The 23,755-nt window shown below is 41.7% G+C and overlaps 1 protein-coding gene across 3 annotated transcripts in view; it reads left to right on the top strand.

The window, feature by feature from the left end:
* FYB1 (FYN binding protein 1) overlaps nucleotides 1–23,755 on the top strand; it is a 213,102-nt gene that overhangs the window by 78,924 nt on the left and 110,423 nt on the right. For all 3 annotated transcript variants that reach the window (XM_073621587.1, XM_073621568.1, XM_073621577.1), the window contains exon 2: nucleotides 19,092–20,160. In XM_073621587.1, the coding sequence (XP_073477688.1) occupies nucleotides 19,092–20,160 (1,069 nt within the window). The remainder of the gene's footprint in view (nucleotides 1–19,091; nucleotides 20,161–23,755) is intronic.

Below are 23,755 nucleotides of genomic sequence, written 5' to 3'. Positions count from 1 at the left end.
AATTCCCCGTCTTCTTCTACTGTACTTGTACTGACAATTACCTTGTGTTTCTCAAGCGTGAGACTACAGACTGTTTCACTCTGACAAACTACCATATAGTACCGTATAGCTGCGAGAGACAGTCTGTTCTATTTGCTGGAGAGGAAAGCATCCTCTGTCTATTATGCTCGAGTGTTATGGAGTATCCCACACCTCTTCATCCATTCCAGTCCTTACACATGATGAGAATATCGGACAAAAAAAAAAATGTCGTATTCCGAGTGATTTTCTGATAATTTGTTTTAGTGCAAAGCTTTTGAGCGCCAGTCACCACAGTTTAATTTTATTTATTTATTTATTTATTTATTTCAGGTACTTATATAGCGCCGTCAATTTACGTAGCGCTTTACATATACATTGTACATTCACATCAGTCCCTACCTCTTACAATCTAAGATCCCTAACTCACATTCATACATACTAGGGACAATTCAGACAGGATCCAATTAACCTACCAGCATGTCTTTGGAGTTTAATGTGAAAATATCCAAAGAGACAAGCACTAAAAATTTTTTTTCGAAAGATAACAAGAAAGAATGATTTTCATGTAATTATTATAGTATTTTTACAAAAAAAAAATCATGTGACCAAGACCACACATGCTCAGAAACAAAAGAATACATTACCATACATCACTTCCGAAGTTGTATTCTTTCGTACGAGAATTTTCTTAACTTAGTAAATAGTAACCTATTGTTTTTCGATATGAGACTAACATGCAAAAAAAAAACAAAAAACGGACGATTATTCGTCTGATATTCTCATTGTGTGTGCTAGGTTTTCGCCCAGGCCAGTTTGTTCGCCTATTCCCCGAACTGCGAACAGGCTGGGTTTGGGTTGAACTCATATTCAACCCAAACCTCAAACTCATCCCTATTGTTTTAGAGGGTTTTTTTTCTCTTTTGGTGACAAAGTTGCTTTAAAATGATTGTAAATGATCACCTTGTAAAACAACCCATTCGGTTTAAAATAGAAATAAAAGGCAAAACAGTTTTGTATAGATATAAAAAAAAAACATTATAAATGCCTTAAGTGGTCACATTACCTCTGTCCCCAGCTGCATAAGAGCTGGGGGGCGGAGAAGCAGCAGCACACATGAGCTTCCCGTTAAATGGCTGTGCAGCAGGGGCATGTCAGGACAAGTCTGATCATTAGAGAAGAGTATAATGAGATCCCTGCATAGTTAGAGAACTGACCACAGCGTGCTCTCCTGCTTGGTGTGGTCAGTTTTTAATAGGAAAGCAAGGGAACTAGCAGGAACACCAGGGACTCCACACAAAGGAAGCAATGGAAACAGAACAGGATACTTTATCATACAAGTACATGGTACAGCAGGCACATATCAGGAATATGAAGTGTTGAGGTCACAAACACTTTAAGAGGGAGCAGTGGCTATTTGCTTTTAGGTGCTATGCAAAAGGATTTTTTTTTTAAATGCAATTTTTTCATCTAGGATGAAATAAAGAAAGTATGTACAAAAACACGATGCATTCCCTTTTATTACAGAAACGGTCCTAATATCTAAAATGGCCACAAGGTACAACTCTCTACAGCCTTTCCTGCTGCGCCCAGAGCTGCAACTGCCACGCTTGTGCTGAATTTAAAATAAAAAATTCTCTATGGCCACTCTTCTTTGTCATATTGTAACTTGAGTTATGAGAACTAAGTAAACAAGAAAAATGAAATATAAGTCCTTTAATTCTGTGGGAAGTTCCGTGCTCTGAGCAGTCCGCCAGCATAATGTGGATAAAGGGGAAGGCACAAACATACATACAGGATGGAACTACAAGAAAACCAGGCAAAAATAATGAAAAGGAAATCCAGTCTCATCACATTGCCCCCCCCCCCCCCACCACCACCACCACCACCACCACCACCACTACGCCCATTTTTTTTCCTCTCTTCTTCTATTACCCTGGTGTAGCGTTACTTCTGAAGGAGTCGCAAGGTTTCTGTCCAGGTCTTCCCAAACTTCTGCCCTGCAGCCAGGCAGCATGTTCATTCACTCTTTCTCCAAGGACCAGTCTTGTTTTTTTAGTTGTGGAGAAATTGGATAGAGATGAGGGAAGTGGTGGGATACTCCAAAGATAAGAACTATGTACAACTGAGGACTTGGTTTTCCTTTAGGACAAGCTATGATGAAGTCCGGGCTTGTAACAAAGCGTAGATTTCAGCTTAAGTTGAAGTAGAGCTGTTAGAACAAAGTCCCATTAAGTAGGAGAATGTCTGGACAGAGCTCTTCAGTGCACCAGCCAGTGTATCCTTTAACTACTTCAGCTCTGGAAGGTTTACCCCCTTAATGACCAGGCCATTTTTTGCGATACGACACTGCGTTACTTTAAATGACAATTACGCGGTCATGCAACGCTGTACACAAATAAAATGTATGTCCTTTTTTTCCCACGAATAGAGCTTTCTTTTGGTGGTCTTTGATCACTTCTGCACTATAAACATTAAAAGCCCGACAATTTTGAAAAAAAAACAATATTTTTTACATTTTGCTATAAAACATACCCAATAAAAACATGTAAAAATTCAAATTTCTTCATCAATTTAGGCCAATATTTATTCTGCTACATATTTTTTGGTAAAAAAAATACCAATAAGCATATATTGATTGATTTGCTTAAAAGTTATAGTGTCTACAAACTATAAGAAATATATATATATATATATATGTGTGTTTTTTTACTAGTAATGGCAGCGATCAGCAACTTACAGCGGGACTACGATATTGCCGTGGATAAATCGGACACCTAACTGACACTTTTTGGGGACCAGTGACACCAATAGTGATCGGTGCTAAAAAAAATATGCACAGTCACTGTACTAATGACACTGACAGGGAAGTGGTTAACATCAGGGCTAAATGTGTTTCTAGGGAGTGCTTGCTTGTACTGTGGGAAGGCAGGGATCTGTATTTCTGCTTAGCATATACATATACACATCCTCAAATACACACCCCTCATATACACATCCCTCTTATACACACCCTCATATACACACATCTCCTATACAAATCCCTCATATACACCTCCCTCATATACACATTCCTCATATACACATCCCTCATATACACATCCCTCATATACACACCCCTCCTGTGCTTCTGCTTAGCAGAAACACAGGTTCCCTACCTTCCCTTGTCACAGAACAGCGATCTGCCTTGTTTACTTCTGCCTGTGCCTTAAACGATCGGCGGGTCCTAGCGAACGTCGCATCTGCCGGACATGCTAATTGGCTCCTGCTGTGTCCAATCACAGCGGGAGTGGGTCGCCGGTGGCACGCCTCAGACCCAGAAGTGCAGAATCACGTACAGGCACGTGATTCTGCACAGAACGGCCACCCTGCCACAGTAAATGTACGTGGGGTGTTCCCTATCATGTTAATAGACCCACAGCTGACTATAATAGGGCACCAGAAGGGTAGCTAGAGCACAAGGTCCCCAAGATCTTGCAATGTCTGTACTCACAAGAGCCAAGGAAAGATAGATGCCCCTTTCCTATTTTACAAGTGATGCCCTCCAGTGATACCAGACAGATCTATGGCAGACAGCTCCCCTCAGTCAGCTTCTTCCAAGCACCTTTCTGTATTCCTCCCTCAGGTCGCCCACCAGAGGCCTCCTCACTGCAGGTTGTGCCTGAGAGATCAGTGTGCTCCCCTCAGGCTGGACTCCTCCACTATGGGACAAGACCCAGAGCTCTGTGTGCTCCCAGAATATATGCACTCTCCCAGAATGTCATCAGAGTCAGCCTCGCTGGGATAGGCCAGGGCTGCATCAATATTTATCCTGCCATCTGCATAACTCCACACCTATCATCCAGAAACTTCTCAAGTTACCCGCTTACAGAGGGAGCTATCAGGCAGACTGGCAGCAGCAGCGCACACAGAGCAGACCTAACTAAACAATTACAGCTCACTGAGTACAGTGAGCCAAACTATGCTTTTACTTTAACCAAAATTACAGCCACACTGACTACAGTGTGGCAACTAAATTTACCTATAAAAAAACATACACTGACACTTATCTAACTTTCCTAGCACCCACCTCAGAGGGTGCTACAATGAATTGTCATTAATCAGATACTCATTTGCCCAGCATATCCATCATTGTCCTGCTGCAATCTCCTGCTCAGGTCCTAGTACCATGGCACAATCTTTCCCTCTGACATCTTTGGGATACAGGCTGACAGGCCACCGATGACCTGTGCCAGGACCACCCACCGTCCAATCTTAGTCCGTACATGTACCGACTCTTAGGATAATCAGATTCAGAATGCTTTACTAATCCCAATAGGGAAATGATTAAAATGACAGGAACAGGTATACATCATTCTCTTCTAGATGAGAATCACCGCAGGAGGTGGGGCCGCAGTAAAAGAAAAAAAATTAAAGAATGTAAACAAGGAAAAGAAAAATCCCATTTCAGATTGTGGAGGATGAAGGGGTTGCTGGAAGGAAAACTCTCTTTTGGACCAAAGGTCTGCTTTAAGAGGACATATTTGGTACTTTCATTATTTACTTTTAAACACTATAATCCATGTAATGACTTCCTTTCTGTGACCGGCTGGGCTTGTATGATATGCTTGATTTTGTATTCATGTTTCTAAGGAAATGCACTTGCCATTTTAGAATATACACTGACACATTGAGGAAGCAATATCCTTGATAACGAGGGTGCAGAGAGACGCTGCCATACTCATGTATCTTCTTTCGCTTCCTGTAAAGATGATGTGAGAGAGACTTGCTTTTAAGAACTTGTAAAGTGAACCTGTAAACTGTTTTAAACTTTGAAAAGTATACAGCAGGTTCTGCCTAGCAGTAAGCGCCACAGAAATAATCAGTTAGCTAAAACCCCTTTGTGCTCTCTTCTGTTTTAGTTTCATGTTGTTGGAAAATACCTCTGTAGGAGGGCCGAACCTTTACTTATCTGTTTTAAAGAGTTCAGAAACACGCAAGAATCTAAGCTGGTCCTGGTATTCATGTGAGGACAGGTATGCAGAGCAAAGCAAAAGGTTGCCTTTATTTGCAGCCCTATGAGAGGTAATACCTTGCCTTTGCTTACCCCATGGCTCCATTCGGCCACCAGGACTGAAGAACAACACTAGGGACTTCTGAGTATGGGCCGCATATAACTAACTCTCCTTCATCGTATAAGCTTAGGAATTGGTCACTCAGGTACCCAGCATTATCATTCCTGTTTAGGCTCCAAATTACAACATTGGGCTAACCCAAGGTTTCCTCCTTATGTCTGGTGGAAGATGCAGGAAAGAAGAAGTTAGGTAAGTATTACCAACTGGAGGGTCCACCAGCGACCTGAACCTGTGGCTTTGAACTGCATGGGCAAAACAGAAATTTAAGTAAACTCTGAAAATTAAAAAAATAAATAAATAAATAAAAACATAAATGTACTTGTGTACAAGTGTCCAAAAACACAGAGGTTGGTTGCAGCCCCAGAGCTTGGCCAAAAGGGTATATGAGGATGAATGGAAGGAAAAAACGTTTAAGTCACAAGTCACTACTTCTGTACCTTGACACTTCTCCAAGTGTCCCCTGTATTTGACATCAGCTTAGGTCACACGATCAAATCCAGAGACACATATATAAAGTTTACCTGCAAATATCCTGTAGATTTCTTGATCCCCTGTGCCATCCAGGACAGTTACTTGGTGCCCTCTAAGAGTCTATAGCAGGACAGTAAGGACAGGGGATAATGTACACAAAGACGGGGGCCACGGGTGAGGATTTGTAAATTGACCATTAAAGTACACTTGTCATGAGCAAAATCAGGGGCTTCTTTTAAAAGCTCTATTTATTTGGCTGTGGTTGTCTTCAATACTTTTGAGTCATGCACCTAAAGCAAATGAAGATCGATGGTCACAGCATACACTTACATTTTGATACATCAGCATTGTACTAACAATGCAAAGGCAGTCACGTATAATTAATCTAAATTAATAAAACTAGAATTTCTCTAAAGGTGAATCCTGCCAATCTAATTCTGCCAATTAGAAATGTATCACCCAGAGTAATGCTCATAGAGCTCATGCTCATAGAGTCACCGGTCAATAGGAAATGTGATGTGAACACCAGCCAGTACAGAGATGTGACTGGGTGGTGTAGCTCTGAGTATGCCATCTTTAACCTTGTTAGTATAAGTGGGTTGATTCTGTGCTGTGAACCTTGGCTTGGCCCCTATGGGGGATTGCATTTGGGAATTTCTAGCCCCTTATGGGCATAATTTCTCATTAAAGTTTAAAGGTACAGGCCATATATCCAATAATTTTGTCAAGTTGACTTGATGCACTTCTAAAGACCGCAAAACTCCCTGAGTGCAATTGTTTGATGGTGGGAAATATGTGTTTTTTTATATTTCAGTTCATTGACTTGGCTCTAACCAAATGGCTCCTCTTCCCTTGGTGATAGTATGTCTGTGTGGTCCCTCGTGGGGCCCATGATGTGCATCCCTGGCCTGATGGTGGTCCACAATTCCTGGAGAACTACACCTGATCTTTAAGGGCCTCAGTTGTTGTATACTTTGTTATACATCTTTTTCATCCCCTGAAAAAGATTTAGCTTGAAGCAATTAAAATGTGTAGGGGAATTTTCCTTGGCAGGTTTCGCCTTTGGGGGAATTCTAGTTTAGGATTAATAATATGCGCACGCCTCGAATAGGGGTATAAATGTATAGAATAAGGGGCACATCATGGCTTGAATTTGTTTTTAAAGTGTAATGTTTTAATTGTAAAATAAAACTGAAGGTATACAGGTCCAAAGAAAGTGTCGCCCAAGCCTGTATTCCCACCTCTGCACTGAGATTTAAATATCAAGGCCCTATCGAAGCTGCCACTTAAATAATAAGGTAAATAAAAAACTGAGTTCACCAAAGAGTAGTAAGGATGAATAGTGGCGCTAACCCCCAGAAGTGTCTGGTATCTCCCCACTATCTGGGGGTTAGCGCCACTATTCATCCTTACTACTCTTTGGTGAATTCAGTTTTTTATTAATGTTTTAATTTGTGTATTAATGAAGTTGTAACACATTTCTACTTTACAATGATACAAGTATTTACAGTATTGTCTGCATTGAAATTTCCAAGAGGTAACAGTAGGTTTATGTATTAATTAATATTTGGGGATGAGCAGCAACCAGCTCCATGTATTGTTAAGTGGTTCTAAGGACTACTATCCCTTGCTGCCTGCAAGCAGTGATTTTTTTGTACTGACTCCATCTCCTTGAACTCCTTCTCCCAGCTCCTCTGAAGCTCAGAAGACAGGCTCTCTGAAATGTGTGTTTAAGGAAGTAAATGTGGGATGATCTTCACAAAGTTACATAGTTTACAATCTTCAAGATTGTTCAGATTAATAGTAGTAGGCTAAAAACAATTGAAATACAATGCAGAAATTAACATACAATTTTACATTTTGACCATTGATACGGCACCGAAAGCAAGCACTGAAGTCCAAGCATCAGCTGAACCAGGAAACTAGCTCTTTCAAAATGTGACATCAGCTATGGCAGCCTACATATTTCTCTCCCAACAGGTGCCTTGCTCTGATTGTATCCCAGCCTCGCTCCCAGTGTGTCCCAGCCTTGCTCTAATTGTGTCCCATCCTTGCTCTCATTGTGTCCTAGCCTTGCTCCCAGTGTGTCCCAGCCTTGCTCTCATATCCCAACCTTGCTCCCAGTGTGTCCCGGCCTTGTTCCCAGTGTGTCCCAGTCTTGCTCTCATTGTGTTCTAGCCTTGTTCCCAGTGTGTCCCAGCCTTGCTCTCATTGTGTTCTAGCCTTGCTCCCAGTGTGTCCCAGCCTTGCTCTCATATCCCAGCCTTGCTCCCATTGTGTCCCAGCCTTGTTCCCAGTGTGTCCCAGCCTTGCTTTCATTGTGTCATAGCCTTGCTCTCAGTGTGTCCCAGCCTTGCTTTTATTGTATCCCAGCCTTTCTACCAGTGTGTTCCGACCTTGTTCCCAGTGTGTCCCAGCCTTATGTCCCTCTGTCTGCTCCTCTTCCTTCACTGTCTCTTAGCTCTTCAATGTGTTACTTGTTTCCCCTTACCAGTCTGTTTCCCCTGAGAATTCCTTCCTGCCTTGTTATCTGCACCTGTTCACTCCCAGCCTGTGTTCCTCATTTGTCTCTTGGTATCTCTCTGTTCTCTTTGGTTATTTCTCTATTGCTCCCAGCTTTGCTCTTATATCCCAGACTTGTTTCCAGAGTTTCCCAGCCTTGTTTCCAGAGTTTCCCAGCCTTGTTTCCAGAGTTTCCCAGCCTTGTTTCCGGTGTGTCCCAGCCTTGTTTCCGGTGTGTCCCAGCCTTGTTTCCAGTGTGTCCCAGCCTTGTGTCCGGTGTGTCCCAGCCTTGTGTCCGGTGTGTCCCAGCCTTGTTTCCAGTGTGTCTCAACCTTGTATTCGGTGTGTCCCAGCTTTGTTTCTGGTGTGTCTCAGCCTTGTTTCCAGAGTTTCCCAGCCTTGTTTCCAGAGTTTCCCAGCCTTGTTTCCGGTGTGTCCCAGCCTTGTTTCCAGTGTGTCCCAGCCTTGTTTCCAGTGTGTCCCAGCCTTGTTTCCGGTGTGTCCCAGCCTTGTGTCCGGTGTGTCCCAGCCTTGTGTCCGGTGTGTCCCAGCCTTGTTTCCGGTGTGTCCCAGCCTTGTTTCCGGTGTGTCCCAACCTTGTATTCGGTGTGTCCCAACCTTGTATTCAGTGTGTCCCAGCCTTGTTTCTGGTGTGTCTCAGCCTTGTTTCCAGTGTGTCTCAGCCTTGTTTACAGTTTGTCCCAGCCTTGCTCTCATTGTGTCCCAGCCTTGCTCCTAGTTTGTCCCAGCCCTGCTCCCAACGTGTCCCAGCTTTACTCTCAGTGTGTCCCAGCCTTGCTCCCAGTGTGCCCCGGCATGCCTTATGTCCCTCTGTCTGTCCCTCTTCCTTCACTCTCTCTTAGCTCTTTCATTTGTTACTTGTTTCCCCTTACCAGTCTGTTTCCCCTGAGAATTCCATCCTGTCTTGTTATCTGTACCTGTTCACTCCCAGCCTGTGTTCCTCATTTGTCTCTTGGTGTCTCTCTGTGCTCTTTGGTTATTTTTCTAAGTACCCTGATGCCTTTTGAGTGCAGTGCCTTAACACTGCACGAGAGTTGTTTGATTGGGTAAATCAGAGGACCGTAACCTGGATATCGCCTGAAATGCAACATCTCCACCTCTAGGAGCTCTGATGAAAACCAGGTGGTATCTGAGTCTCTGTGCCTTCCCAGGGCTTTCACTTCCGCTAAGCGAGTGGCCAGCCGAGTCGGGGCTATTTATAAAAAAATTGCTGTACAGATATCACAGCATTCACACAGCCGTCACCAATAATTCCCATAATCTGTCCATATGTTAATTGTGACCACCATGACCACCAGCTACATCTCGAGGCCACAATTCAGTATTTTCCAGAAATACCTTAATCAGTAAAATACCACATTATGGCCACGAGATGGTGTTGATGATAAAAGGAAATAAGCATATCAGACATATTATGGGGATTATTCATGACGGCTGTGGAAATGCTGTGACATTTGTACAGCCATTTTTTTATAAATAGATCCTTCTGTGTCAGCAGCTACAACACTGGTTCTAAAGTCACACTTTTCACAGGAGCCTGTACCAATAATTTGCATAACCATGGAATGATAGTTCCTGGTAATGAAATAAGAGCATAGCATAACAGAAGGAGGAACATTCCTAATGATAAATTAAAGAAAATACAGTACAGTCCAGGCAAGAAGCTTGGTGGTTACATTTCAGTACCAATAGATGAGAATTGTTGAGCACAAAAACTAATGCCAAGTCAGGTCGACAGGGCTTAGTCATACCATCAGGTCTGGTACAAGGTCCTTTGACACCAACTTCAAAATGCCAAAGCAGGCCGCTTACCCCTGTGATGGGACGGATGGAGCCTGTGGTCCCACATGTACAGTGGTTGAGCCTAGGGTTACTACCTTTGGTCCATGGACCATTGAAAGAAGGGGTTGTTGCGACATGGTTAAATTAGTATAATAAAAATAATCTGCGTTAAATGTCCTTTACATTATTAAAAACGTTATATATCATAAACGTCTGAAGTAGATATTGGGTAATACACTCCGGATCACCCAAATGCTTCAACATACACAAAAAATGATTCACAGTCCAAACGTCATGATAGAAAGTTGCCCTTACCAGAACACCAAATATAGTGGACGGATGGCTTAAACCCAGCCAGGGCCTTTATGATAGAGACCGATCAGCTCTGTCAAAATTCAGGCGTAGTTCCCTCAGTTTGATACCGGATGAAGAAAAATGACAAGAAGGCTGGCCATAGTGTAGTATTGTTATACAACGTGTGTGGACATACAAACGTGACCAACACCCTATTGTGCACTTAAAACGAAAGGTGATATCCCACCACCACAGCTGTAGAGTGTGCTTACCAACTCTCAGATTTACACTCATTTGGCTCTATATCACACTGGGAGATTGATTGCTGTAGTCAGGAAATCCTTATCCACAGTATACGACCCAAAAAGGAGATAAACTGACCATAGTGTAATACATTCAATGAACACTTTAATGAATAAAGTAATACACTTACAAACAGACGATCGAATTCGCATAAAATATGTAAAAAACGCCGGCCGGCATAGCAATCACGAAGCGGAGCTCGTCCTCCTTCCCTGGTCACGTGGTAGCGTCACTACGTGCGTACCCAGACGCGTTTCGTCATCAAGTGGACGTTCTCAATGGTATTAGTATTAAATTAAATTAGTATGATTCTGTTAAATTTTTACTTACTTTACTGCAATGTGTCCCTTTTTTTATAGGTACACAATTTTTATCAAGAAACGATGAGAAGAGGTCGGCAACTTTGGTATCCGTATCGCTATGGCTATGATTAAGGCTCTCGCCGAAACACATTAGCTCTCTTTTATGTCACTTTTACAATATGGATACCAGAGTTTCCGGCACCTTTTCATCGTTTCTTGTTACCCGCAGTGTGGGAGAACACTTTGAGCTTGAGCACCTATTCGTGGATTCCTTACTTGGACACAACGCTCGAGGTGAGAGCCTTTCCTTTCTTGACCTGGCCCTGCATGCAGCATAATGATTGTCAAAATGCTTGTCCTAAAATCTTGCTCACTTGCAGCCTCAATCCACCATCAGGTCTCCTTTAAAGAATGCCTGGGAATGGTAGGTCACCCTCATGATGAAGCAGCAAGTTGCAAAAGCTCAGAAGGTGTGTTTTGTCTGGCTCTTTTAAGACTTGGCAGTTCAAATCCTACCACCTCTGTATGTCTCTCTGCTCTACAGTGCTGTTGGCTCATCAAAGGTAGAAACAGGAAAGAAGAGTCAAAAGCCTCTAGCAAGCTGGCAGGTCACGCAGGAAGATTTGTACCTTGGCTATGCCTATTATCCTTGTATGAGATACTTGTTGTGTAGATTTCTGATGGAAGAATAGGGAAATACTTTCTAATTTAAGAGGCATTGTTGTAGCTTACGCTTTTCAAAAAAAGAAAATCTGCAGAAGCCAGTTCATGTCTGGTGTAATCAGGAAGTGGCTTCAGTAACCATCACATCGTCTTCAGGTTTACAGTGACTTGTCATCACACCAACGGTGTGTGTGTGTGTGCGCGTGTGTGTGTGTATGTGTATGTGTGTGTATGTGTGTGTGTGTGTATGTGTGTGTGTGTGTATATGTATGTGTGTGTGTGTGCGTGTGCGCGTGTGCGTGTGCGTGTGTGTGTGTGTGTGTGTACAGTGAGCACATTATGGGAACCAAAAGCAGCTTCTTACTTCATTACTGATCATGCTTTCATCTTGTTGAGTGGGAAGTTTCTGTAAAAGACAAGCACTTTAGAAGTATTAATTCATCGAGGCCATCTTTTAAATGAATTCAATTGCGTGGCAGTTGTGTTTCCTTTGGCTGTACTGAGTGATATTTATGAGAATACATGTTGTGGGGTACTATAAACAGCAGCTGTGGTAACAACCAATGCCAGGCCATCTGATGTGGTCTTTTTTATCTAAAGTATACTGTATGTAAACACTCTCCTTGAGCCTAGGGTTACACTGACAGCGGGAATAAAATTGTGCGAGTTCTGCCGAACTCGCAAGATTTCATTCCCACATGTCAGTATCGACTTCAGGGGCGACTTCAGAGACATCTGTGCGGGTTTCTGCACAGATGTCTATGGAAATCGCACTCGGAAGTCGCCAAAAGTAGTACAGAAACTACTTTTGGGAATCGATGCAGTGCCGCAGATGCGGCGTCGCCCCGATTCGGACGGTGCCTTTGCCGGAAAGTGCCGCCGATTTGGCATGCAGTTTGTCATATCGCATGCCAAATGTGAACCAGGGCTAAACAACCCATTCAGTTTAAATTAAAAATGAAAGGCAAAACATTTGTGTATAGATAAAAAAACAAACAAACATTATAATAACCTTTTCTACCCCTTTTTTTATAAGTGATCACAAAACCTGTGTTGTCCGCTTCATAATGAGCTTAGAGAACTGGGGGGAGTAGAAACAGTAATACAGTGAATGATTGGGGGGGGGGTCCAAACATGTCTGATCATTGGAGGAGAGCAGGCTGAATTCCCAGCACAGCTATAGAACTGACCCCACTGTGCTCTCATGCCTAGTGTGGTCAGTTTTTAATAGGAAAGCAGAAACACCAGGTATATCACACAAAGGAAACAATTCAAAGAGAACAGGATAGTCTTTCATACAAGTACATGGTACAGCAGGCACATTTCAGGAACGTGAAACTTTGGGTTTACATACTCTTTAATGTCAGTGAAATACCATGGTCCTGGCTCTTGCCTTAGTTTTTCTACTTCGGTCTGTACAGTCCTTTATATTTTCTATACAGCCCTCAAACTTTAAAAATGGCCAATGATAGACTAATTTAAAGCAGTAATAAACCCAAACATATAATATATAGCATCTTACCAATCCTTAAGGTGACTGCATTTGTTTTCTTTTTTTTAGGCTTTTCTTCCTTTATTTCACTTGCTGATCCAGACAGTAATACACTTCTTGTCTTTAGATGCCTCCATTCTGGATGAAGTAGTAAAGCAGACATATTTGGACAGCAACATTTGGGAGAGGGAAGTGTTGAACTAGCAGATTTAGATAGACTTGACTAACAAATTGAAGCTGAACTCCAGCTAACACTTTATAAAAAGTTATAACAACAGTGATGACTGGTACTTTTTTTTTAGGGGGGGGCGGAAAAAACAAGCCTCTGGCTCTAATAAGGTGCTTCAAAAAAACACCCACCCCGCATTGTAATTCATGCGTTCAGCATCCTGAAAGGATGGATAGGGGAAGGCGGCACCCATGCGCCCTTCACAGACGCCCCTGTATAGCAACAGTTTTTTTCCTTTTGGGATAAAGGTTTTCCATATATAAATAAAAGATGATCATTGTCAGCACACCTGCCAATGTTAAATGGTTTGTCTCAACCATCTGCTACTTTGTCTGGACAGCTTGGTCTGTTAAAGGAAGTTAAAAAATTACAGACTTGCTGACTGGATCACCAGGTCTAAATAAATTTTAAAAAAAGCCTAAAAAAGAAAATAATGCGGCCACCATAGCTAAGATTTGGTAAGCTGCAATTTAATACATTTTTGTTTTGAGATTTAAAGTAAAGTCTTGTCAGCCATTTTTACCTACAGGTAAGCTTATAATAAAGCTTACCTGTAGGGAAAATTTAGATCTCCTAAATGTGCACCGTTTAGGAGATATTCCACAGAGCATCAGCCACTGACGTCACTGGCACATGTGCTCTGAAGGAACATTCCTTCAGGAGGTCTGTGTCGTAAACAGTGACTCCCATCCGTGGGAGTGATGTAATTGCGGCTCGGCCAATGAGACAGCTGGAGGCCACGAACCCGGAAGGAATACCTGGTAAAGATGGCAGCCCTGCCAGTGGTGACAGCTTGCTGCTGCATTGTTTTAATGTAAGTCTCTCATAATGTGCTAGTATGCAATGCATGCAAGCACATTATGACATTGCCTTGCAAGGTGGATTTTTTTTCTTTTTTTTACAAAATTTACTATTGCTTTAATAACCCCAGGTAGTCTTTGTTTTGGAAAAAAAAACATCCATTTTTAACAGCATCTAGGTCCCAAAACCACAACATGCTATATGAATTGGCTTTATATATAGTTAGTCAGCATTATTCTTGTTGGGTCCCTGTAGCATTCACATGGTGTAGTTATAGCTTTTACATTCAGCTCCCATGCAATCCATCAGATATGTAAGCTGGCTGAAATGGGAAATATTTCTTGTAACCTGACACACAGATTGTTAACACAAAGAGCCATTTTATTGTCAATCATTTTTATTGGGTTTTGTGCAAAAAGAGAAAAGCTTACAGCGATTAAGTATGCTCATTGTCCTCATTGTCCATATGCCTGCATAACATGGATCACAGACAAAATAGTCAGGATGAACACGTGACAATCACCCATTTTCAATGGCTTATAGGGCGTACACACGGTCGGACATTGTTCGGACATTCCGACAACAAAATCCTAGGATTTTTTCCGACGGATGTTGGCTCAAACTTGTCTTGCATACACACGGTCACACAAAGTTGTTGGAAAATCCGATCGTTCTAAACGCGGTGACGTAAAACACGTACGTCGGGACTATAAACGGGGCAGTGGCCAATAGCTTTCATCTCTTTATTTATTCTGAGCATGCGTGGCACTTTGTCCGTCGGATTTGTGTACACACGATCGGAATTTCCGACAACGGATTTTGTTGTCGGAAAATTTTATCTCCTGCTCTCCAACTTTGTGTGTCGGAAAATCCGATGGAAAATGTCCGATGGAGCCCACACACGGTCGGAATTTCCGACAACACGCTCCGATCGGACATTTTCCATCGGAAAATCCGACCGTGTGTACGGGGCATAAGAGCGGAGATTGTTAGCAATGTTCCACAAAGTGGCTGTGGGAGAAAATATTTAGCCATCTTGACTTATTTTATTGATTTTTACATTTTTTTTCCGGCTTTCATGGCTGCTGGGACTTCCTAGACAAAAAAGGTTGTTGTAGAAGAATTCCTGTTCTTTTTTTGTATGTGGCCTAAGTATTGGTGGGGCCTCTGGTTAGACATTGTAGTCAATTAGTGTGGTAAATATATACTGTACATATTAAAGACATTGCAGAGATATAAATATAACCCTGTTTTGGGGGCTCATGTGAGATGAGCAGGAATATGCAGTAATTACACTCGCAACACTGTATTACCTGGGTAACAGGGAATCTTGAGCCTCTGCTAAGTGGGAGTTCTAAAACCATGTCCTGATGTACTTAACACTATAATGCCTCCACCTGAAGGGGTCTTGCATACACAAGTGGGATTCCCTCTTAGGACATTTCTAGTCCACAGGAATACCAAATACTTTCCCTTGAAGTAAAGTAGGTTCACACTTGAAAGTACTTTAAGTGCTTTATTTTAACTTGAGGTAGGACAGATGGACACAGAAGATAGAAAACCTAAAACTTTTACAAGGGCTTCCTACAGCTTCTTATCGAGTAGACCAGGGTTTTTCATCCAGGATCCCATGGAAGCCTAGGGGTTCCTCCAGAGGTTGCTATGAGTTCCTTGAGCAAGGAACAATTTCTGCTTCTCAGATATGCTTCTATAGACACCACAGATTTTTTTAGCTATCTGTCTTTGGGTAATTCTTCACAAAGACCACAAGTGTAAGGAACATCCTTCCCACTGACCATCACACGAATGCCTCATGAGTTGTAGATATAGTAATTTTTTTAGCAGTTCTGAGCAGTTCTAAGTTCTCTGAGACTGGAAAGTTATTTCAAGGGTCCCTCTGCTCTGTTGTTGGAAAGGTTAAGAAAGGCTGTAGTAGACAATGGGTGGATCTCAGCACCCAGTAGCACCAGACAGCTTTCTCTGGAGAACAGCAGGTACAAACCTGAAACTGGAGGTTCTAGTGTTTCTCTGTTTCAGTGATGACTCATTGGGTCATTAATTTTTGATCTGGTTTTCTTGATACAATTTACTATATCAATATAATATGGTTCCTATTAGTCTGACGGTTATTGGTTAAGTTTCTAATGTCGAAGTATACAGACCACTGGAAACATGTCACTAGAAATTCATTCATGATCAAATACACTAAAGTTTTTGGCTGCAATAAGAAAATATAACTAAAGAATTAAAAAAAAAGAATGATGGACAGGACCCACCTCCAAACAGTTTCTTCATGTATTGTCACCTAACAAAAAAATCTTCATCATTAATTTTAAGATGCATTTACATATTCTTAACAAGCAGTAAATATGTTTTAAAACTAGCTCTCACTGACCTCTGTAACTGTAGGCATAGAGGAGTAATTCATCCTCAAATTTCACAAAAGAATTGCTGATGTAATTCAAATACCTCTGTCAGTAGATCAGCTCCCCTTGCTACCCCTTCGAACAGTTTCTCAAAAGTTCTACCCCCACTACTCCCCCCTCCCATCTGTGTCCTAGCTGTTCAATTTTCCCTGCTCATGCCCCTCGGGATTGACTCTGAATCTCAGAATCCTTCCCCAGCCAGGGGCGTTCCTACCATGAGGCAAGGTGAGCCGACTGCCTCTGGTGGCACTCATGAAGGTGACGGCATTGAGACCCGAGTTTCCACTGGTAAAATCATAAGCTCGGTGTTACTAAGCTCCCTTGCCAGCCACTGCAACTGAAGCCTGGGTGGGGGATTTGGTGGAATGTTACCCTCAGGTAACACACATTTCTGCCACACTGCATAGCCAGAAAGATGATACTGGGCAATGATATGGTAGTATGACGATGCCGAATTATTGTCCACTGAGCAGGCTAGAAATGGAAAGGGGACAAAAACTGTTTGTCACTTTCAAAACTGTACAATGAGGCAGAGGTGTGTCTGGCCCCATGTTTACCCTTTCATTGTACAGTACTCCTGAATTTGTTGGCATGCTATAAACAAAATATAAAGGGTAAGTTCACCTTTACAGAAAATCTGTAAGGTGAACTTACACTGGCCTCCTGGCTTTCTCTCCTCCAGCATGAATAAGATGGGCTAGGCAGGTTCTGATTGGTCAGCGCCATCCATGTAATGATGCTGACCAATTAGAATGCCTCCTATCTGTACACGCTGAGAGGTATGGATAGGAGATTAAGCCATGAGGATTTCAAATCCCTGGACCAGTGAAGCGGTGACCCGGTGTCTCACAGCGAGGGATCACAGGACTCCAGTATACCGGCACGGGGGGGATGGGGAGGGGGTCTAGTGTAAGTTCACCTTACAGATTTTGTGAAAAGGTGAACTTACACTTTAAAGTGGTTGTAAACCTCAGACATGAAATATGAACAAAGCATATCCCTCTATAGTGTGTACTTGTCTCAATTAAGAGCTAAGTGTCAGTTCTTTCTGTTTCTTTATTCCTTTGCTATCAGCATGAATCACGTCTGAGAAGTTTTCCTGACACCAAGAGAAAAAAAGGTGACAGGAAAGGGACCTCCAGCTGATTGACAGCCTTAGCTCTGTTCCAGTGTGCTGTGTGAAGGGGGTGTATTCCTACCCTCCAATCAGCTCTTAGAATTCACCTCACTGATACAGTGTGTAATTTTAGCTTTCCAGTCCCTGTATTCTGACAGCTCAGAAAAGCTTTATAAACACTGGACTTTGAACAGATGTTGAGAAGAGGTGGCTGCAGATAGGTACAACTTATGTAGGAGGATTTGTTTTATCTCTGTGTATCACCTGAGGATAGTCACTTCCCTGGGTATATGTGAGGGTTTACAACCACTTCAATATAATACAATTAAAGTTATATAATAAATGACAGTATTGGTTTGCACTTATTTGGTTTGATGTTTAAATTCTGTTTTACGGCTCTCATTCCTCTGAAATTCCCCCCAAAAATATTGCATTCTAAGGGTGGCTCAGTTATTCCGCAGGGTCCCACAGAGCCACTCTCCCGATCGTACTCTGGACATCGTACTCCGGACATGCTAAAGCTCCAGGCACTGGCTTTGGAACCCCATGAATAACTTACTTCCCATCTCTTTCTAAAGGGAGTGATTGGCAGCTGTGGGTGGGAATGCTCTTGCATTATTGGCTCTGATGGGACATATAGTCCTGGACATGTGATTTTTTTTTTTGTGATTTTATACCATTTTTAATGTGCAATATCACCCCTTCCCTGAACTTTGGGGAGAGCAACGCTGGGAAAAAAGGAACCAGCAGATTGGAAACACTTATCTAGTAATTGACTGCGGACATAGTTTTAAAAAATTAATTGTGCTATGCCTCCTTTATGGGCACGGATATTGTACTGGTAAAATAGTGGAGGCTTTAATACTACAGATACTCCTTGTTTAACGACATACCTGTTTAACCACTGCTCGGAACTTATGACCAGCTCTCCCCATCTGAACAATGCATTGTACATCATTGTTTTGTACAGTACAGAATTTTCATTTGTGTGCTGTACTTATGCAAATGAAAACAACTTTTTTGAGCTCGAGTTTTGTGTTTAGACCTTTTTTTCACAATACAGTACAGTACAGTAGTTAAGAATGCTTATAATATTGATTTCTTGTGACTCCTCGTTTAACAACCAATTCGTTTAACGACCTGGTCGTTGGAACGCAACCTGGTCGTTAAGTGAGGAGTACCTGTACTTCAATACAACATAAGTAAATAGATCAGATGTAAAATGCTTATGTAGTTTGAAACAATAAAGATAATTTTGTGTACATGAAAGTGCATATGTGTCTTTCAAGTAGTCCAAAGTGTATATGCACCTGTTATAAGTAAAGAAAGTTGCTAAAGAGATATGTTTATGTTATATAAAAAGAAAAACTAAAGTAAACTAAACTAAGTAAGAAAGCAGCATTATTTAGCCATACAGGAAGATACTTGTAAAATACATTCTACCAATCAGCTCTGTTGCAAGCCTCAGCTCAGGAAGCCTTTGAAATAGCTGTGTGTGTGTGCTTGTGCTATGTGAAACCTTTCACTTGAGCTCTTTTCTTCCTTTCGGCTTGCAGGAGAAAAGCACAAATGTGAAGTCGATTGCAGCTATGTTCAGTGGAGTTCCCAGTCCCATGGAGGAGGCAGAGAATTCCCCAGGGCCAACTGCTTTAAGATCATTTCAAGAAAGAAGAAAAGGATTTGAGTCACCGAGCAACACTCCACCAGGATTAACACCTAAGAAACCAGCAGTTCCAAAACCTGTACTGGCACCAAAAGCTCCGGCAAATGAAGTCAAACCACCACTTGTAAAACCAGTTGGAGGCATCAACAGGACTGCCGTCTCTCCTAACACAAACATCCAAGCAAGGGAGGAGAGAACTACATTTCCAAAACCATCTGGATTTAAAACCCCCAGCCAACAGACAGAAGAACCAAAGTTCCCATTTCCAAAACCTATATCTAACAAACCTTTTGTGTCTGTTAATAATGCTTCACAGGAGGCTAAGTTTGGTGGACTCAAGCCAACCTTTCCACCAGAGCCAAAGGGAACTGAGGAAAAGCCACCTTTCCCAAAACCATCGCAACTTAAATCAGTTAATTATACTTCAGAAAATGAGTCCAAACCTCCGTTTCAAAAGAAGCCACCATTTGGGGCGAAACCTCCCATTAACGTGGGCGGATCCCCAAGTGAGAACAGTTTCAACAAACACAACTTGGTAGCAAAGACATTTTCGGGTTCCCCGGACAACAAGCCTATAAAACAGATAAAGGAATCAACAGAAGAAAACATGTCTGGAAGCCCTTCCTCGCAACCTTTCCATGGAGTACCATTAAGGCCTTCTGGTATTAAACAACTCCAAAGCCCATTTCTAAATAAAAGCACAGAGGAGCCAAATGGCAGCCCAAAACCTAGCTCCATAGCCAAAGATTTTCAAATGAAAACTAACCAAAATGGTAACAGTTCTTCACCTTTCGGACTAAAACATCCTAGAACATCATCTGTCCCGGACAATTTAGAAGTATCAAAAGATCCCAACGAACCAAAACGAAAGCCATTTCCATCTCTAGCCAAATTAGGTCCTCCACCTCAAAAACCTACAAGACCACCAAATGTGGATATAGAAAAATTCAGGAAGCGGGCCGGTAAGCTGAAATTGTATTATTAGTTTGTATATGTGAAACTAAACTGCTTATCTATGCTACATGGCCAAAACAGGAGGGTTTAGGGTTTGTCATTTTAGATTAGGCCCCAGTGGTCTCCATCTTGTTTCAGTTCAAAATGTAGAGCTAATCTTGATCGTTCCCAAGGTAATCAGGCTGGCTCCAAAGTTGTCTGCACAGTAAGTAGCTATGCATAAAATGCACATATTGAATAACTGTTTGTCATCAGATTGAACCTGTAATTCTGACTGTTATCTATTATTAATGCTGAGCTCTAATCCCCTTTTATTATTTTAGTAGAGCTTAAAAATAACTATTTCAGCATTAAAAGACCAATAAACATAGCATATTATTTAAAGTATGTATAAACCCTAAGGCAGGACATACATGGGTCGAATTTCGAAAGAATTTCTTTCGAAAATCTTATCTAAGAATTTTCATTCGTATTTTGCACCATTAGTGGGCTGCAGCAACAGCCGATTTTCATACGGCAATCAAATTTGAGTAATCAGACATGTTGGAAATTTTTTGAAAAACTAACCATTTTCTAATCAATGATGGGAGAATTGTACGAGAAATGTAATCGGAAAAGAAATGTGCATGTGCAAGAAAAGAAAATTCCCGGAAGGAAAAGAAGATTCCCAGCCACGAAAATTCTTTTCTGTAGCAACATGAGTTGAAACTGAAGGCTTGGTTGGCCGAATTTCGAAATCAGTGGTGGCACCATCGGATCACAAAACACACACATTTTCAGATTTTCAAAATAAAATTTTTTCGAAATTCGACCATGTATGGCCAGCCTAACAATGTTATTTGTTCCTGTTTGGACTATTAACTACTTCAGCTCCAGAAGGTTTTACCCAATTCATGACCAGGGCTATTTAACACTGCACTACTTTAACTGGTAATTGCATTGTACCCAAATTAACTTTATATATTTTTTTCCAACACAAATAGAGCTTTCTTTTATTGGTATTTGATCACCACTGCGTTTTTTATTGTTTATTATATAAACAAAAAAACAAAAAAAAGACCGAAAATTAAAAAAAAAAAAATCAATATTTTTTACTTTCTGCTATAAAACATATCCAATAAAAAAAATAAAATTTCTTCAGAAATTTTGGCCAAAATGTATTTTACTGCATGTCTTTGATAAAACAAAATCTCAATAAGTGTATATTTATTGGTTTGCGTGAAAATTATAGCGTCTACAAACGTATTCCTTCCCCTTGAAATTTTCCACATTTTGTCATGTTACAACCAAAAACGTAAATGTATTTTATGGGGATTTTATATGATAGACCAACACAAAGTGGCACATAATTGTGAAGTGGAAGGAAAGTGATAAATGGTTTTCAACATTTTTTTACAAATAAATATCTGAAAAGTGTGGTGTGCATTTGTATTCAGTCCCCTTTACTCTGATACCTCTAACTAAAATCTAGTGGAACCAATTGCCTTCAGAAGTCACCTAATTAGTAAATAGAGCCCACCTGTGTGTAACTTAATCTCAGTATAAATACAGCTGTTCTGTGAAGCCCTCAAAGGGTTGTTAGAGAACCTTAGTAAACAAACAGCATCATGAAGGCCAAGGAACACAACAGACAGGTCAGGGATAAAGTTGTGGAGAAGTTTAAAGCAGGGTTAGGTTATGAAAAAATATCCCAAGTTTTGAACATATCACAGAGCACTGTTTAATCCATCATCCGAAAATGGAAAGAGTAAGGCACAACTGCAAAATAACCAAGACATGGCCATCCACCTAAACTGACAGGCTGGGCAAGGAGAGCATTAATCAGAGAAGCAGCCAAGAGGCCCATGGTAACTCTGGAGGAGCTGCAGAGAGCCACAGCTCAGGTAGGAGAATCTGTCCACGGGACAACTATTAGTTGTGCACTCCACAAATCTGGCCTTTGGGTTCACCTTCCAGCAGGACAACGATCCTAAACATACAGCCAGAGCTACAATGGAATGGTTTAGATCAAAGCATATTCATGTGTTAGAATAGCCAAGTCAAAGTCCAGACCTAAATCCAATTGAGAATCTGTGACAAGGTTTGAAAATTGCTGTTCACAGACGCTCTCCATCCAATCTGACCGAGCTTGAGCTATTTTGCAAAGAAGAATGGGCAAAAATGTCACTCTGTAGATGTGCAAAGCTGGTAGAGACATCCCCAAAAAGACTTGCAGCTGTAATTATAGTGAAAGGTGGTTCTACAAAGTATTGACTCAGGGGGGCTGAATACAAATGCACGCCACACTTTTCACATATTTATTTGTGTATAATAATGTTGAAAATCATTTTTCATTTTTCTTCACAATTTTGTGCCACTTTGTGTTGGTCTATCACATAAAATCCCAATAAAATATATTTACATTTTTGGTTGTAACATGACAAAATGTGGAAAATTTCAAGGGGTGTGAATACTTTTTCAAGGCACTGTATATTGGATTTCTCATTTACCATATATACTCGAGTATAAGCCGACCCGAACATAAGCCGGGGCACCTAAATTTTCCACAAAAACTGGGAAAACTTATTGACTCGAGTGTAAGCCTAGGGTGGGAAATGCAGCAGCTACTGGGTAAACAATGCCCTTCTGCAGCCTCACTGTGCCCATCTGCAGCCTCATTGTGCCCATCTGTAGCCTCACTGTGCCCATCTGCAGCCTCACTGTGCCCACCTGTATCATCAGTGCCCATATGCAGCCTCATTGTGCCCATCTACGGCCTCACTGTGCCCATTTGCAGCCTCACTGTGCCCATTTGCAGCATCAATGTGCCCATCTGTATCCTCATTGTGTCCATCTGCAGTGTGTTCGGCGGCCGTCTACTGTAACAAAGCCCCGCCTCCTCCTCGCCCATGATAGACGGAACACTGATTCAGTTTCCCAGCATTGTATCAGTGTTCAGTGTTCCGTCCAACACGGACAAGTAGGAGGCGGGGCTTTGTTACAGTGGACGGCTGCCGAACAGACTGCATGACACAGCGGGAGACACCCGTTGTTTTAGTTATCAAAGTTACGGCTGCAGGTGGGCACAGTGAGGCTGCACCCTCACTCGAGTATAAGCCGAGGGGGGCTTTTTCAGCATAAAAAATGTGCTGAAAAAGTCGGCTTATATTCGAGTATATATTGTATATACTATTAATGGCGGTGATCAGAGACTTATAATTGGACTACGATAGTGCAGCGGGAAACTGATGGTAAACTGACACTGAGGGGAATTGACTAACTGACACTGACATCACCAGTGACACAAATTCAGTGATCAGTACTAATACTATACACTGTCACTGTACTAATGACACTGGCTGGGAAGGGGTTAACATCTAGGGTGATCAAGGGGTTAAATGTGTGCCTAACTATGTGTAATGCGTGCTGATATTTACTAAAGATCTCTTTGTATATTGACCCTACAGGCCAGGGTCCAAAAAACAGAGAGAGATTGTTCCTTCTGTACAGAGCCAACACAGGGTACTGAGCTGTGATTGGACACAGCTGATCAGCAGGTACTGTCCATAAATCATTGGCCGGGATCTGCTAACAGACTCCCGCTGTGTACAATCACGCCCTAAA

The sequence above is a fragment of the Aquarana catesbeiana genome, linkage group LG01 (genome assembly GCF_042186555.1).
Source record: "Aquarana catesbeiana isolate 2022-GZ linkage group LG01, ASM4218655v1, whole genome shotgun sequence".
Taxonomy (NCBI): domain Eukaryota; kingdom Metazoa; phylum Chordata; class Amphibia; order Anura; family Ranidae; genus Aquarana; species Aquarana catesbeiana.
Note: the sequence above shows the minus strand (reverse complement) of the source record. Positions and strands in the feature narration are given on the sequence as shown.